The 16,901-nt window shown below is 54.8% G+C and overlaps 1 protein-coding gene across 1 annotated transcript in view; it reads left to right on the forward strand.

The window, feature by feature from the left end:
• The window catches only part of CACNA1E (calcium voltage-gated channel subunit alpha1 E), a 144,931-nt gene that overhangs the window by 22,524 nt on the left and 105,506 nt on the right, over window positions 1–16,901 (forward strand). The window contains exon 2 of the mRNA XM_074599028.1: window positions 5,641–6,085. Coding sequence (XP_074455129.1) covers window positions 5,667–6,085 — 419 coding nt within the window. The 5' untranslated portion in view covers window positions 5,641–5,666. The remainder of the gene's footprint in view (window positions 1–5,640; window positions 6,086–16,901) is intronic.

Below are 16,901 nucleotides of genomic sequence, written 5' to 3' on the forward strand. Positions count from 1 at the left end.
TGATTGTCCTGAAAACCAAGTGCCCTCCAGGACTTGGGAGAGGCAGGTTAACAAGCCAGAGAGAAGGGGCCGCGGGGGATGCGTTTGGAGCATCCCTATGCCCCAGGAAGGATGGAACGGGGTTGAGATGTCCGAGCACACAAGTTCCCAGGGTAACTGGCCAAGCTCGGGGAAGAGACATTCATAGAATCACAGAATGGTTCAGGTTGGAAGGGACCTTAAAGATCACCCAGTTCCAACCCCCTGCCCTGGGCAGGGACACCTCCCACCAGACCAGGCTGCTCAAAGCCCCATCCAGCCTGGCCCTGAACACCTCCAGGGATGGGGCAGCCACAGCTTCCCTGGGCAACCTCTTCCAGTGCCCCACCACCCTCACAGGAAAGAATTTCTTCCTAATATCTCATTTAAATCTCCCCTCCTTCAGTTTAAAACCGTTACCCCTTGTCCTATCATTACACTCCCTGATAAAGGGTCCCTCCCAATCTCTCCTGCAGGCCCCCTTTAGGTACTGGAAGGGGCTCTAAGGTCTCCCCGGAGCCTTCTCTTCTCCAGGCTGATCCCCCCAACTCTCTCAGCCTGTCCTCACAGCAGAGGTGCTCCAGCCCTCTGATCATCTTCATGGCTGTCCTCTGGCCCCATTCCAACAGGTCCATGTCCTTCTTGTGCCGAGGACTCCAGAGCTGGACGCAGTACTCCAGGTGGGGTCTCACCAGAGCGGAGCAGAGGGGCAGAGTCACCTCCCTCGCCCTGCTGGCCACGCTGCTTTTGATGCAGCCCAGGATGTGCACTGTTTCAGCCCGCTGTTCCCTGTGGGCTGGTGAAGTGGAGAAAAACCCTGTCTGGCTTGGATGCTTGGAGGCAGCATCCTACATATAGCTGTCAGAGGAGTTTTCTCTTGTTCCTGTTGTGCTGTCTCCTTGGTCATTCAGCAGAGAGGAGGGACGCTCACTCGCGAGGGGCAGCATCAGCATCAGAGCAGCTTCTTGCTCTCAGCAGTTGTCGAAATCATCCCCCTAAATCCCTGGGGAAGGCTGCTGGACCATGGAGGACTCCGGCATCTTTGCTGCTTGTTGCATCCAACACAGACAGGGTTTGTCCATCGTGGGCTGAGGCTTTGTGTCCTCTCCAGGAAAGGGTGTCCAACCCCGCTCACCCGGGGCTCATGCCAGCTCTGGAATTCTACACTGCGGTTCCGGACCCTTGTGCCGCCTGGGGAAGATCAGCCCCCCGCCGGCCAGCCCAGCCTTAAGCATTTCTGCTTTAACTCTGGGGGTTTTGGTGAAGATTATTCAGATAATGGAAGCAAAAAGCTCACCCAGCGCCTTAAGTGCAGAGTGTAGTTATTATGGTAATACCTAGTTACTTGGCTAAAGACTTGATTGCTGCCATTGTAACACAAACACATACACAAAGAAAAACCCTAAAAGGAATTTCCTCTCTGTGGGTCAGCGGTGCTGCTGGGAACCTGCTTCTCCCTGCAGCTCTTTATGAGTTACTCATCCGCTAGAAGGGAAAAATGAAGTATGGTGTGCGAGTCCAGGGTCTCCTGCCTGCAGAGGCTGCGTTCCTTCGCTGTGATGCGTGGATGGGGTTGGGATAATGGGATGGAGTCGGCTGGCAGTACATAGTTATCTTTCAAGGATGCTGCAGAGGACCAGTGCGTGTCTCTTCTGTCACTTGCCCGCTGGTGCCGAGGTCTCGAAAGGCCGTTCTTGGTGGTTTGTGGGGTGGGATGCGGCCCTGGGTTGTGTCCTGTTTCAGCCTGTCTTGACATACAGGCCAGGGGGCAAGAGATGATGTCCAGGGAAGTTGTCAATGCCCCATCCCTGGAGGTGTTCAAGGCCAGGCTGGATGGGGCTTTGAGCAGCCTGGTCTGGTGGGAGGTGTCCCTGCCCAGGGCAGGGGGTTGGAACTGGGTGATCTTTAAGGTCCCTTCCAACCCGAACCGTTCCATGATTCTGTGATGCCGACTGTGCTGTCCCTGGTGTGGCATGGCAATCCCAGCGTGGGAGGGGATGGATGGATGCTGGGTGTGATCTCTCTAATGAGATCCCCATTAGATGGGGTGAGCTCTGGCCGTGCATTGTCACAGCTGGGTGGTCCGTGTCCTCAGGTGTCCCCTGGGCTGTGCTGGGAGCATCACACTGCTCCCAGCCAGCGTTTTCCCAGCTGAATATCCATGCTCCAATTCAGTTTGGCTGCTCCCAGTGCCCCGTGGCCATGGTTTTATCTAGATGACTTCTCTGCTGTGGGAGCAAACAGTAAATTTCCTGACTTACTACTTTTAAACCGAAATTTGGGCGATAAGAGCCTCTAGAAACTTCATTTTCTGCTATTGAAAGCCTGCTACGTGTCACAACGGCAGCTTGTTCCTTGGCTCTGCTGTATGAAATGCAGCCACATGCACGGTGGCTGCGCAGCGATGTCCTCTGCTCCTGCAGCAGTCGGGTGAGCAGGGGGCGGCGGGGGCTGTCGGGAGCTGGGACCGTGGCTCTGTGCCACCGTCTTGCTGTGTCCCAGCCATGCAACCGGGGATACGGACAGTGAGCATCAGCCGGAGTCACCCATGGGAAACCACATGTGGTACCATGGGGGACGGCTGGACAGGTGGATACACTGTTTTCTTTTTGCCTTTTTTTTTTTTTTTTAAATTATTAATTGTCATTAGCAGAGCTCCAAAGCCATCTCTTGCCCAGCCGTTAAACAGGGAGCTGTGCTGCAAACCTGGGTTTATTCCCATGCAAAGGCTGATTTGCAGCCGGGGGGGTTTGGAGGCACCGATAACGCACCCAAGTCATACGTTATTAAACAAACCCAGGGCGTGGATGCTGAGCTGAGGTTTCCATGGACAGGATTAGAAAACAACTCCGTGTTTTCAGAACCGGCCACGTGTTGGCTTGCCACGGGTTTCCCTTTTGCGGGAGGCAGGGCTGGCATTTAAACACCAAAAGCTGAAAATTACACGAGCAAATGGGGTAGTTTTTTCTCATTGATTCCGATTGTGTGTAAAAAAAAAAAAAACAAAAAAAAAAAAAACAAAAAAAAACAGGTTTGTTTTCAATGCCGGGGGGGGACGACCAAAGGCAAGAAGACGGGCAGATGCCCTGATGTCAGATGCTTCGTATGCGGCGCGTGGCACCCCGCAAGCACCCTCGTTAGTGCGTAGCCTCATCAGCTTTCCTTAACAAAATGTTCTGGCATCCTCCCTTCTCTGCTTGTCACTTCTCCGGAGGGAACGTGGCTCGTTCTGCTGGCAGCGTGAGACCTGTTTGCTTAGGCGGAGGCAGGGCTAATTATTTCTATTTATTTCCTCAAACTTTCTCAGTGTTTCACTTAAGGGCTCTGCTTGAGCTTTTTTTTTTTTTTAACTTGTCTCCAAGCCTGGGAGTCACCAGCATCCCTGATGGGAGATGAATTGGTAGGTGTCGGGAGAGCCGGTGTCCGCGTGGATGCCGGACCTGCCCTCGAGATGTGTCCTCGTTTGCTCTTAGTTAATTATCCCAGTGGCTCTGCTGCAGCCATGCTTGTGGCTGAAACACGGGTTGCTCATGCCTGTATGCAAGAAAGCCTCCCGTCCTCCCCAAGGGAATGCTCAGGGGAGAAAAAGGGCTGCAGAATAGTTGTTTAAAAGGAACAAAACACAATATACCGAAGTCCAAAACTAAAAAAAAAAAAAAAAAAAAAAGGCACCCCGAAATCCCAAAGAAAACCTGGCGTGGCTGGATGAGGGTTAGCAGGGGAGGGTTGGAAACGTGCAAAGCAAGACGAGAAGGAAAGGCAGACGCGGGGGGAAAATGAGAAACTGTGAAGGTACCCGGGACTGGATTGAAAAAGTAAGTAATTAATGCCTTTAAAAAAAAAAAAAAAAAGTCGCATGGGTAAGCAAAGTAGTGGAGTGAAGAATATGTTTATAGCTTTCAGTGTGAGCAGCCGAACTTCTCGTCAACGTGCTGATTAATTTGCCGAGGCTTTTAATGGCCGTTGCCTTTTTTTTTTTTTTTTTTTCTTTCTGCAGAGCTTGCCAAGGGGTGAGTACCCCTTGGGCCGGGTCGCTTGAAATTTGGGGGGTGACTTTAGGCCCTGCGTATTTGCGGTGCAGCACTGCAGACCCGAAGGAGATGGGATGCTTCCCTGGCCGCGCCATCCATCCTTTCCCTGCGGTGTGGGGATGTCAGGCTTATTTTGGCTAGCGTGAGGGCCCACGGTCTGTTTTGTCTGCTCAGTTACTCTTGTGGTTTTTGTTTTTTTGGTTTGTTTTTTTTTTTTTTTTCTTATATCTAATTTATTGTTGCTTCTGGTGTGGCGATTTCCCTGCCTTTCTCCCAGCTGCTGTGTTCGGCTCTGCTGCTCTTGCCCCCTAGTCTGGAGGAGGAAGACAACACCTGGGGAAGGGGTTAAGATGACTGATGCGCTTAATTTTCTGCATTGTTGCCGTATATTGGGGGGGTTTAAAGCTGCCTTTGCCTTGCTGGGTTGTTCCCCCTCCCCAGGTCAGGGGTGTAGTTAGGAAGGGGGTGACAGCCCTGGTGCGAAGCGCCTGCTGCCTTGCCCTCTTCTCTCATCCCATCTTTCATCTCCATCATGGGCAAATGCCGGGGGTGGAATTTCAGGGGCAAAGCCCTTCCCGCAGCAATAACGTGCTGAACGGAGCTTCTTCAACAGGAGAATAAAGCATTTCACCACGGCAAGGCTTCGGGTGTATTCTCAGCCGCAAGCATCTCCTGCCTGTACGGCGTCATCTATTTTGCTTCGCCAAGGAGCGTTGCTCGACGTGGTGTTTCTGGCAGCGTTCCTGTGCCTTTCCCTCCCATGTGCAGCTCCGGAGTTAAGGCCGCGCTGATATTTCCACATTCAGCCTTCGAAGCTGCTGCCCATCTCTGCCAGGCTGCCATCCTGCAAGCGAGGGGCTGGAGGGGGCACCCGGACGCTCCGGCCGGGGATGCTCCAGTGCTGTGCCCCCCTGGGAGGTGGCATGCGAGGACACTGCACCGTCTGCCCTGACCTGCCCTTGGAGGCAGCCGAGCGCGGGCGGCGCTTGGCATTGTCCAGCTTTTTGGCGAGTGCGTGGCTGCCTCTGCTGGGCTGGGTGGGGAGAGCTGTGCTGGGGGTTACTGGGTTGCGCTCCCGGCTGTGCCGTGCCAGCTCCTTTTATTCCTCCCAATCCCCTGTGAAAGCGGAAAAAAAAAAAACCCAACCAACAAAAAAAAAACAATAGAGGGGAAAAAAAAGAAAAAAAGAAAATAAAAGGCAAAAGCAGTGCAAGGGCGGCTTGATCCAGGTCTCTGAAACATCCTCTTTTCCCAACTGCGAGACAGTGTGGGGACTCATCACCTTGTGGTCCAGCCACAGGGAGCTGCGGGGATCCCAGGGAGGGCTGGCTGCTGCGGGGTCAGAGAGCTACGGGTTCACGAGGTGCCCAGCTCAGGGAGGAGGAGGAGGAAAGCAGTGAGGCAGGAGGTGCTACCCCTTCCCCTAGCCTCGGGGGTCTAGCGTTGTGTGCCCTGTGCCTGGTTTGGGAGGGTCTAGCCCAAAAAAAACGGGAGAAATGGGATTTTCACTTGGTGCGGGTGGAAGGGTGGGAATTGAGGAGTAAATGGAGCAAAGCCCTGAGCCTTCCCTCTTTGTCTTGTGCCCCTCCAGAGTGATGAGCTACAACAGCGCCAAAGATGCTGGGATTCGGCACGTGCTCCGTCAGCGCCCCGGTGCCGGGCAGGGGGGCTGAGCTGGATGCTGCTTCCCCCCGTTATGTCCTGGCCCTGCCCGAGGAGGAGACGTGGCGCAAGCACCGGCTGGGCCTGATGCAAACCACCCAGTCCTGCAACCTGCTGGAGCCTGAGAGCCTGGCCGAGGCCCTGGTCTCGCGCGCCGCCAGCTTCGATGCCCTCTACGAGCCCCGGTCCCGGGATGCCGATGCCGGCACGGAGATGGGCAGCGCCTTCGACCTGGGGCTCGGCCAGTATGTCCCTGTGAGCCCGGACGTTATCAAGCGCCGGCGGGGGGGGCTGATCGAGCAGAGGGACATCATCAAGGCGCACGAGGCGCACAAGATGCAGAGCACGCCGCAGGCGCGGAGGAAGGAGTGGGAGTAAGTACCGGCGAGCCCCCAGCCCAGGTGGGCAGCTGGGAGGAGCGGGAGCGTTCCCAGTCCTCTACGGGGCTGTTGGGGGGTGGGTAGGGGGTGTCATGTTGGCATCACCCCCATGGAGCAGCCAACACCAGCCGTGCTCCATCTCCTGGCGCCCCTGAGGCGGTCTGCTTTTCGCTGTCGCGTTTGTTTTCCAGGGAGGATTTTTAAAGGCAGGGAACAACTTGAAGCAGAGGGAATTAGATGTTTTGTTTTGCTTTGTTTTTTTCCCCTTACCCTGCCAAACGTCTTCTGGGTCCTTTCCTCTCCCTGCGCTCTTGAAGCTGATGATGGGGTGTATGGTCCTGCCTCCAGCAGCTGGGGTCTTGTGCCCATCCTTCCCTGCCATGGGGCTTGGCACATCCCGCAGGTCCTGCAGGGCTTGGGCTGCTCTGAGCCGGCTGGACCACGGTCTTTTTCTGATGGGCTGAGATTGCGGGGGGTTGTGCGAGAGACGGAGAGAGATATCGGGTGTGCCCTGCGTGGGAGGCAAGCGTTTGTCAGCCGAAACGGTCAGGGGCGCCTCTCTCGGCCCTGAGTCGGAAGGGTGGCATCCAATGGGAACGGTGCGAAGGGGCCTCTGAGGATGAGGAGGTTCCCTGAATTGTGTGTGGGGTGGTTAGCGGGATGGAAAGACTGGCAAAAGCAAACTTGGAAGTCCTCAAAGACGGTTTGTTTTGGCTGTAGCAGGGCCTTTGGATGCGTTTGGGGTCATCGCCTTCTGCTTTCGCTGTGGCCTGAGCCCTGCTGCAAGGGGATTTGTATTTAATCCAAAGAAGTGGCCGAATCCCTCTGAATCAGAGCAAGCTGGAGGAGTTAACGAACCTGGGAGAGTGGAAGAGAACTGCTTGGCAGAGCTAGAACCACTTATTTTACTTATTATTTTCCTTTAATTAATATCTTCCCATAGTTTGCCTTGGTGCTGTGAAAGAAACCCAGCGCCAGGTCCTGGATTATTCTCTGTCCCCCGGCATTTGCTGCACAAACTGCATTTAAATTATAAGGTTCCCTCCCCCCACCCCCCCGCCACCCTCCTTGTGTCTACTCAGCAAAATTGCCTGGAATAAGCTGCTGCAGAACATCCTGCTCCGATACCGCTGGGCCAGAGCAGCTCCCTGCCTTGGGCACTTTATTTGGGGAATAATCAATGTATTATAAAACACTGGGGTAGCGAAGGAGGTGGGAGCCCCTCAATTAATTAGCCGTGGCGCGTTGCTCTGGTGAGATCCAGGTCAGTGCTCCGCTTGCTTGAAGCGGGTAGGGTTTCGGTGGGATGCTTTGCACGATAAAATCGCTTGTGATAACGCTGAGGCTGCTCCTGCCTTTTTTTCTTTTTTTTGGAGGGCAGCCCATCAGCGAGGCGGGCTTTCCCTGGCCCTTTCGGCTCAGCCCTCATCCCTTTGCGCCCAGGGAACCTCCTGGCCGGTGACTCAGGCAGCCCCGCGCAGGGGAAATAAATTGACATATGGGCTCGGCAAGCGCTCAGTGCCTTGTTATCTTTCGCGACCCACCCGGGGATGCCAGATGAATAAATCATGGCTGGGCAGGAAGCAGAGGGATGGCCTCGTTAATTGTCAGCTGGCGGAGCGAGTTCTTAGAACGGCTGCTTGCTAATTAACTGCCTGGATGACTACAGCTCTATTTCATGGTAGGGAGATGAATTCAGAGCCCTTCCCGCTTTTACCATGCAGGAAGTGCCCTTTTTGGCGCCCTGGACTTCTCCATTTAGCAGTAACTCAAACACAAAGCCTAATATTTCTGCCTTTAATGCGATGGGAATATGCAGGCGGCCGCCATCCCAACCTCTCCCTGTTTAATTGGGTGTTTCCCCAGACTGGTAGGGTCCAGTTTCTGCATTTGTTTGGTTTTGGTATTTCATAGAATCATAGAATGGTTCGGGGTGGAAGGGACCTTAAAGATAATCTAGTTCCAGCCCCCTGCCCTGGGCAGGGACACCTCCCACCAGACCAGGCTGCTCAAAGCCCCATCCAGCCTGGCCTTGAACACCTCCAGGGATGGGGCAGCCACAGCTTCTCTGGGCAACCTGTTCCAGTGCCTCACCACCCTCACAGGAAAGAATTTCTTCCTGATATCCAATCTAAGTCTCCCCTCCTTCAGTTTGAAATGGTTAGCCTTTGTCCTATCGCTCCACTCCCTGATCCAGAGTCCCTTCCCATCCTTCCTGTAGCCCCCTTTAGGTACTGGAAGGGGCTCTAAGGTCTCCCCGGAGCCTTCTCTTCTCCAGGCTGAACACCCCCAACTCTCTCAGCCTGTCCTCACAGCAGAGGTGCAGACCTCATGTCCCACCAAGGACCAGAGAACCCCACTGCCCGTCTCTGCCAGGTCCCTTCCTGGGGAGCCGGAGATCTTGGCGTGGCAGGCTGAGCCCCAGAGGGCTGGATCTGTGCCTCTCCTAGAGTTAGGTACCCTGAAACCCTTCGGCCTCTAAAAACTACATGCCAGAGGCTCCTGCTTTAACATCAGAGACATAAACCGCTGATGTTTCCCCAAAAACTTTGGCAAAGTCCAGGTCAGCGTGCAGAGCAGGTAACCCCAGTGCCGTGGATGCTCCCTGGCAGTAGATGTATAGCGTATGGGGGAGAAAGAGCAAATGGACTTCCTCATCTATAATTTTTTTTAGTAGTAACGTGATTTCCCCGTGACTCAATTTTCAGAAGGGCCCATCTTGTGGGCGGGCATGGGTTGAACCGCCCTAGGGGCTTTTCACCTGCGGGGTCTGATGCTAACTCTCCGCCACCGAGCATAGAGCTCAGGCGTGGGTGGGGGTGGCATTTTCCTGCCGCCCAGGCGTGGCGGTAGGCATTAGACGGAACACGAGGTGCCTGGGGAAAAGGTTTTTCCGCTTGGCTTTGAGCCGTGGCAGACCCTGGAGGATGGTTGGCTTGCCTGCGGGGTCAGGGCAGGCCCAGAATTTAACTGATTATTTATTTTTTTTTTTTTTTGCCTTGCTGCCAAGATTTGATGGGCGAAGCCAGGGCGGTTCAGCGAGATCTGCGCTTCTGGGGAGTTTTTAGTTAAATGTCGTGCTCTGAGTGCCGTCTGTCTTGTCAGAAATGCATATCGGGGTTAATTCGTACGCGGCCGGCCGCTGCTCAGCATCCATCGCCTTGGTCGGGGCTCCAGGAGGGACTGGGTAGCTGCTGGAGATCCCCTGGGGCTCCTGCTAGCCCACCCGTGGCCGGGTGGCATGCGGTGGGGTGGCCACGGGGGGCGAGCACTGTGTGTGCGTGCGCCTCTCCTCTGCCGTGCGACAGAGCTCCGCTCCCCTGGAGCGGCTTCGTCTTCACAGACGCGGCGTTCCTGGTGCGCAGGCAGACGTTGTGAGCAGCCGCTCTGGCGCTGAGTTGCGCCGAGGGGAGAGAAGACAAGCAAAGGCTTTTTCTTGCTCGCCAGTGTCAGCGTCGGCAGGTCCAACCCCTGCTAGGCCTCCATCTCTGTTGCCCTTTGCCAGCAGGAAAAAAACCCACAAGTGAAATGTTCTTGACCCCTTTATAAGGTGAAATAAGAACAGGAGGGGGGAAAACGCTTTTTTCCCCATTTCTTAACGGGAAAATGCATTTTTCCCCATTTCTTAATGGGGAAACTGAGGCAGGGAGCAGAAAGTACCATCTGCCATGTGTTTTTCAAGGGTGCGTGGGGCAGTGGCTCTACGGGAGGCTTGACTTTACGGTGAGGGGGTGCGTGTACCCGCCTACCCTGTTCTTGTGTAGGGGACTTAAGCCCAAGGCAGACACCAATCCCTGTTTTCCAGTGTCCCGGCCTGACGTCCTACCTCGCTTCCCACTGTTCACGTGTTAGGGTCGGGGATGGAGATATTTGCTGCGCTTCAGCAAGGCTTTGACCTCCTGTGTGGAGAGATGGTGGTTGAATCACTGGCGTCTTTGGCATGCACACCTGGCAGCATCGTTTGGTCTACACCTGGCTGAGAGAGAGAGAGCTCCAAAAAAAAGCTCCTTGTCAAAATAAGCAAATGGGGAACCTCCTGCGGCTTCTCCAGGCTGAGCAGCCGCTTCCTTAGCTGATGGTAAGGACAGGCAGAGCCACCCGGGGAACATCCCAGAAAGGCCTCAAGCTGAATTTGCAGCAGACAGGACCCAAGCCTGCCTTGCACGGCTTAAAACCAGGTGCACACGGATATTGGTTGAGTTTAGCCTGTGCAATTTGGGGAATGCGAGCTGTGCCCTTGTTTCGGAATGGTATTTGCCGTAAGGATGCATGGAAAAACCCGATTCCCAGGTGTTGGCCAGGGAGTGCGGAAGCAGGGGAGACCGCAGGGAAAGCAACTGAGTCTGGGGACAGTTTGGAGGTGACGGCGTGGAGGTGCGATGCTGTCATTCAGCATTGGAGTACCTGGGCGATGGGTGGCAGGGTTTAGTGATACATTCCGCCCGCGGTACAGGGCGGCGCTCCGAAAGGATAGGGTCATTAAAAGCCATCTCCCGTCTTGTAGCGTCTTGGAGTTAATGGCTTTGATGCTAGAAGCTTACTAGCTCTCCCTTGCATGGTATGAGCCGCAATGAGATCCCCTATGAGCCGCAGGGAGATCCCCGTAACCCCTCTGGAAGTCCGTGGGGTGGCAGGACAGCAGGAGGGCTTTCTGCTGCTTGCTCAGATGGGTGTCTTCGGCGCAGACCACGGGGAGCCTTTTGGGCTGGAGCGTAACGTTACTGGAGCTCTGCCTTTGCGTGGTTTTATTGGAAGAAGTAAGAGAACAGAAGAAACTGTGAAAACGCACAGGGTGTTGCTGACAGATCTTGGTGGCTCTTTGCGACTTGGCAGTCTGTCTGGTTATGTGCACACTCTGCATCCCAGATTACAAATGAAGCTGACTTTTTTTTTTTTAATTTTATTTTTAATCCTTCCTTTTTTTTTTTTTTTTTTTTTCTTCTTCCCGTGATGCGGAACGAGACAAAGGGCCCCCTTGGTGCGTGCTGGGCTGCCAGCTCCATTGCTGCTTCCCAGCATATTCCCTGGCGTGTTGCACCATCTGGGTTTAATTTGGCTGCGGTGATGGAGAGGGCAGGAGCACGCACGGGGCAGCATTGCCGCTCGATCCTCGGTGCTGGCCACGGCTGCTTGGGAAATGCCCCCGGGCTGGGGCGTTTGGCAGCGGCGCGGCCCTGGCTGGACCAGCGCCCATCGCCCTGGCCCTCCTTGGGTCTGTAGGGAAGGGAGAAGCCCCGGGGTGGCTCTGAGTTGCCGTCACCGACGTCGGTAGCTCTGCGGCGGGGTTTTGCGAGAAGCGTTGGACGCAGTGGGTGTTGCGGCTGTGCTGTGAGCAGCATCCCTGCTCCCCACTCTGCGCCGCAACTCCTGCCCCCCACCACAGTGGGCTCCGCAGGGCCGGGGAGGGGGGTGCTCGGTGCTGTCCTGCCGCAGCCTGGGGCTGGGGGCGAGGGGCTGGAGGAGGGCACAGGCTCTTGGCTGCACATCAGTGTTGGGAGGGACCTACGAAACAGCAGCCTTGGGTGCTGCTGGGGAAGAGAGAAGCTGCTCTGGCATCCCCTCCTGGTCTTGGATCTGGCACCAGTGTCCAGCACCTGTCACCCCTCCCCATCCCTGCCCCTGCCCTGGGATGTAGATGACTTTCCTCCTCCAGCCCCTCTGCAGTGTCAGTTGCTGTCAGAGGGAGCTTAGCCACGTCCTTCTCCACCGTGGGCTCCTGTTCGGGTGTCTGCTGCCGTGTGTCAGGGAGCTTGGCAGGAAGGATGGGGAGACTCTTTATCAGGGAATGTAATGACAGGACACAGGGTAACGGTTTCAAACTGAAGGAGGGGATATTTAGATTGGATATCAGGAAGAAATTCTTTGCTGTGAGGGTGGTGAGGCACTGGAACAGGTTGCCCAGAGAAGCTGTGGCTGCCCCATCCCTGGAGGTGTTCAAGGCCAGGCTGGATGGGGCTTGGAGCAGCCTGGTCTGGTGGGAGGTGTCCCTGCCCAGGGCAGGGGGGTGGAACTGGGTGATCTTTAAGGTCCCTTTCAACCCGAACCATTCGATGATTCTGTGAAGGCTGGGGCAGTGCAGACAGCTGGCAGGAGCTGCGGGCGCTCTGCGGGCGAAAGCCCTGAGATGTCGGCGACAGGCAAAGCCAGGCTCCTGTACCTTGGGCATCCTTCATGGAGATGCATGCATGCTTCCTATGCAAGTTTTTTGCAACCCAGGGCAAAGCAATTAACCTCTCTGAGAGCCTAACAAGCACCTCTCAGGTAAGATGACTCTCCTTGCTTCTGTTTTGCCCTGCAAGAGGTGGTGGAAAGGGCCACGGATGTGCTAAATCTGTGGGCAATGAAATATGGCTTTTATTATGGTAAATTAGCCCTGAGCAGCAGAGGAACGTATCTCCCAGAGGTATCCACCCTGGACCTCCCTGTGCTCTCCTCCCTTTCCTTTAGTGCAGACTGAGGTTTTGATGCGTAGGGAAGAGATTTTCTGACTCGGGATGAACTGGAGTGCTGCTGAATGTCCTAGCAACAGCATGGAAATAGCAGCATCTTTCCCTGAACTGCCGCAAAGTCTGGGTTTCTGGCACACCCTGGAGGAAGAAGAATTCCCTTTCTAAGTTAATTCTGGTGACTTTACAAAGAGCTGCTGGGAAGGTGGGCAGTTACTGTTGGTCCCAGCCTTCCTGCACGGTGGAGGCCGCTCTTCCAGGGAGCTGGGCTCATTAGGAGATGGTTGTTGAACAAGGATAAGGTGGTTCCTGGTAGATGACTCCACTTAGGAGCTTCTGCTTCACGTTTTGTGACTGCATCCTGGCATGTCTTGCTCCTGCTTCCCTTGCTGGAGTCTTAGCGGCAGCTGGAAAGCTGTTGGAAAGCTTCGCTAGCACATCTCAGGGCTGCATTGAAGTCTTGCACCATGCTGGGCTGTGCTTCCCAGGAACCAGCCTTTGGAGAGAGCTTCCCCCTTGGCCTGGGGCTGGCCAGGGCTCAGAAGTGAAAAATTGCTGGGAGGTGGAGAGGTGGCAAGGGACGTCTGGAGGTCACCTGGCCCATTGCCCTACTCAAGGAGGGTCACCTAGAGCAGGCTGCCCAGGACCACATCCAGGCAGGTTTTGAGTATCTCCAAGGATGGAGACTCCACAACTTCTTTGGGCAACCTGTCCTGAATACTCAGTCCCTCTCACAGTCAAAAAGTCTATTCCTGCGTATAAATGGAGCTTCTTTTATTGCAGTTTGTGCCCATTTGCATCTTGTCCCGTCTGTGCGTGCTGCAGAGAAGGGCATGGCTCTGCTTTTACTCCCCATTGTCAGGTATTTGTATGCGTCGATGAGACCTCCCCTCAGCCTCTTCCAACCGGGCTGAGGAGCCCCACTTCTGCCAAGCATCTCTTTGTACAGCTGATGCTCCACTCCTTTAGCCACCTTTGCTGAAGTTGCTCCAGTAAGTCCTTGCGTCTCCTGTCCTGGGGAGCCCAGCGCTGGGCACAGCACTCTGGAGGTGTCTCACTCGAGCTTGAGCAGAGGGGAAGGGTCATCTCCTCGACCTGCTGGTAACGCTTTGTGTAATGCAGCCCAGGAGGCCTTTCCTGGAAGAGCACACTGCTGGCTCATGGTCAACTTGGTGTCCACCAGGTCCCTCAGGGCTTGCTTTGCCAAGCTGCTTCCCAGCCCAGCATGCCCTGGGATGTCCCTCCCCAAGTGCAGGACTTGGCATTTCCCTGGGTTGAACTTCATGCTGTTCCTCTGCCTGTTTCTCCAGGCTATCGGAGTCCCTCTGGGTGGCAGCACAACCCTCTGCTTTCACCAGTCGTGGTTTTATCTCATCTCTCTGTACTGAGCTCTGCAAGCGTGATTCAGTGCGGCGCGCACGCGGTGCAACTCCGGGTATTCGATACCCTCGTCCTCTCCCTCCCTTGGAATAATCCCATCTGTTCCCCTCTCCCAGGCAGCCCCCACCTGTCCCTGTGTGATTCGGATGGCCAGGAGGTGTTTGTGGGAGAGGTGCTTTCCAGCCTCTCAAGTACATATGATTCACGTTATTTTCTATTCACAGCTTCTAAGATGTAGTACAACCCGCCCCCCCCATCCATGTATATTTAAAAGATGACGGGATAATAAAATAATTTAGGGTGGAGGGGACCTCAGGTGGTATCTAGCCCCATCAGATGATAACTTTTAATTTAACTCTACGTTTTCCATTTTAAAATGTGTCTTGAGCCTGTTTTATGTTTCAAAACGTCTTGTTGCGCGCTCCCCCAGCTGACACTTTCAAACCACATAGTTTTCAAACTTGGGAAAGGTTTTTGAGCGTTTGGTGGAAACGTTTGGTGCGCAACCGGTCCCCGGAAAGACTTGCTCCTTGCAGACTTACCTGTACCATGGAAATGGCACTGACACCTGACTGTGCACGAACGAACGCCACCGATGGTGAAGTTTCCAGTCTGTCGACGTGTGGGACACGACCTCAGTTCGGCTGCCTCTGAAGGGTTACAGCCTTTCCTTCTGCACTTGCCCGTTGGTCCTCTCCAGTTCCAAAGGCGTTTGCTGCCTTTGCGCACGATGAACATTAATCCCTGGCTTGGACCACTCACGCTACATGTGAGCTAAAAAAAAACAAAACCCAAAAAATCGATATGAGAAGTCAGAAAGGTGCCTGAAGTTGTACTACAGCAGCTTCCAGATGTGGCTCTTGATTTCCCAAGGTGGCCGTCCAGAGATCTTGCCTAGAAAAGCAGAGAGGAGAGGTGTGTTTCGTGTCTCCACTTACCTTTCGTGTGCTCAGTGGGAAAGTCCGCTGGGCTCCTTCACGTTACGGGTGCGTGGGTCACCCAAAACACGTTAACGTTTCTGTTGCTTGGCTGGTTTTGGGCTGGTGCTATGCACACCAGCGAGGCTCTCGCTCTTCACCTGGGAGAAACATGCTGGCACTCGTCCCCAGCCCCGGGGGACCACGATGCCGAAGGAGATTGGCGTGGCATGGTCCTTCCCAAAACACACCCGAAAGAGCCGGCGCTGTGGCTCATCTTTCACGGGTAACGCTAACCAGCTGCCTGCGGGTTGCTTGATATGAAGGGGCTCTCCTGCACTCTCGGGGTGCACCACCGCCGTGGATGACACTGTAACGAAACACCCATCGTCTTCGTGAGCTCTGATACAAACCACGAGTCCTTTTTTTTCTCATCAGAGGAGCTTCACGGGGGTCACTTTTTTCCCCCTGCTGCAGCTCATGAGATGGTAAAAGGGCAGCTAACGTGCTGTAACTGTCCTCTCCACGTGTTTACTTGGGTGGAAATAAGCCTTAAAAATTCTTCAATGAACTTTTTCCCATTGAGGAATCGCGCTCAGCCGTGCTTTCCCCAGGGATGGGCGAGGGTGTTTGCCTTCGCAGAGGCTGTCGAGCTGATGACTGCCTGTCGCTGCGGCAAGGGGGACGGGTTTTTTTTTCGCACCTCCCAGCACGGAGTAGCTTTCGGAGAGAGGGTTTTGCTCTTTGGCCTTTTCTCTTTCACAGGTTTGGAAGATGGAAGCAGCATCTCCTTCCTGGCTGCGGGCCAGGGACAGGGCTTCTCTGGCTGCCTTGAGCATCAGCTGCTCAGCGTAAGTTCAGGCGTGCTGGAAAGAATTTTCCATCTTCTCCTGGCTCCTGTCCTGACAATGTAATTTTATTGAAGGCGCCCTGTTTGCTAGCAGGTCGCTTCTGAGAAAGCTGGGCCTGTGAGTTTGGCTTCATGAGACAGGGGAGCGGAGACGGTGGGTTTCTGGTCCAGCTTTCTTTTTGACTGATGGGGATATTTGCAGCCCAAAGGCAGGAGGCTCCCTCCGTCATCCCGCTCGCTGGTACCATGGTTGCTGTGTTTGTCTGACTTGAGCCTTGCAGGGCAGGCAGAGGATCAGAGAAAGCACGGGATGGTCCTCGGGCACGGACCTGCCTTTTGTGGGGGCGAGGAGAAGATCTAAGGAGGAGAAAATCTCCCACTGGCTTTGTCAGGAGCTGTCACTGCTGCACCAGGGGGGTCACGAGGATGCTGATGGGGAAAGCGAGGGATTTCTTCTGCTTCAGGTAGTGCAGAGGTTGAAAAAATGCTTTGAAAGAAAATCCATTTCCAACCCTTTGGCAGGCTGGAAATAAGCTTTCTCCTGTTGACTGTCTACGGCTGGCCCCGGGGATGTCTTTTTCTGAGCTCAGTCTCCTTGTTCCCACGCACACGTAAAGCTTGGCAGCTCGGTGTTTGGCTGTGACAGGATCTGCCCCCTCGAGCCCCGCACTTGCAGGGCCTTGGTGGCAAGAAGGGCAATATCCCCCCGGTCTGTGCCCCTTCCCTCCCTCCTGTCCTTGGTCTCCTCTTATCCACACTGCCCAGTCCCGATCCTTTCAGCATGGTCACTCTCAAATACCCAATTTCCCTCATTTTTTTTTTTTTTTTTCCCCATTGGATCCTCTCGGGTCAGCCTCTCTGGAAGTGCAACACCCAAAACTGGACCCGTCTGAAACGGAGGAGGATGGAGGGGTTATATCTCACCTTCTGCTGCCAGGTCGGTTAGTGCAGGGCTGGGGTGCTCTGCAGCTCGGCCGAGGAGAGAGGTTGTGCGGGGCGATTTGGGGCTTGGAAGCGGGGATGGAAATTCGCTTCAACCTGACGGAAAAAGCAGCGGCAGGCGGATAGCTGTTCTCGGGGAGGTGGGATTGCTGCACGCGCCTGCCCGGAGCAGCCAGGATGCGGCGGCGAATGCTAATTAGAGCCCGACTCGCAAGGCTAAATAAAGCAGCAGGGCACTCCAGGCAATTTATTAATGGGTGATTATTTCAGGCCTC

This window comes from Larus michahellis, chromosome 8 (genome assembly GCF_964199755.1).
Source record: "Larus michahellis chromosome 8, bLarMic1.1, whole genome shotgun sequence".
In the NCBI taxonomy this organism is placed as follows: domain Eukaryota; kingdom Metazoa; phylum Chordata; class Aves; order Charadriiformes; family Laridae; genus Larus; species Larus michahellis.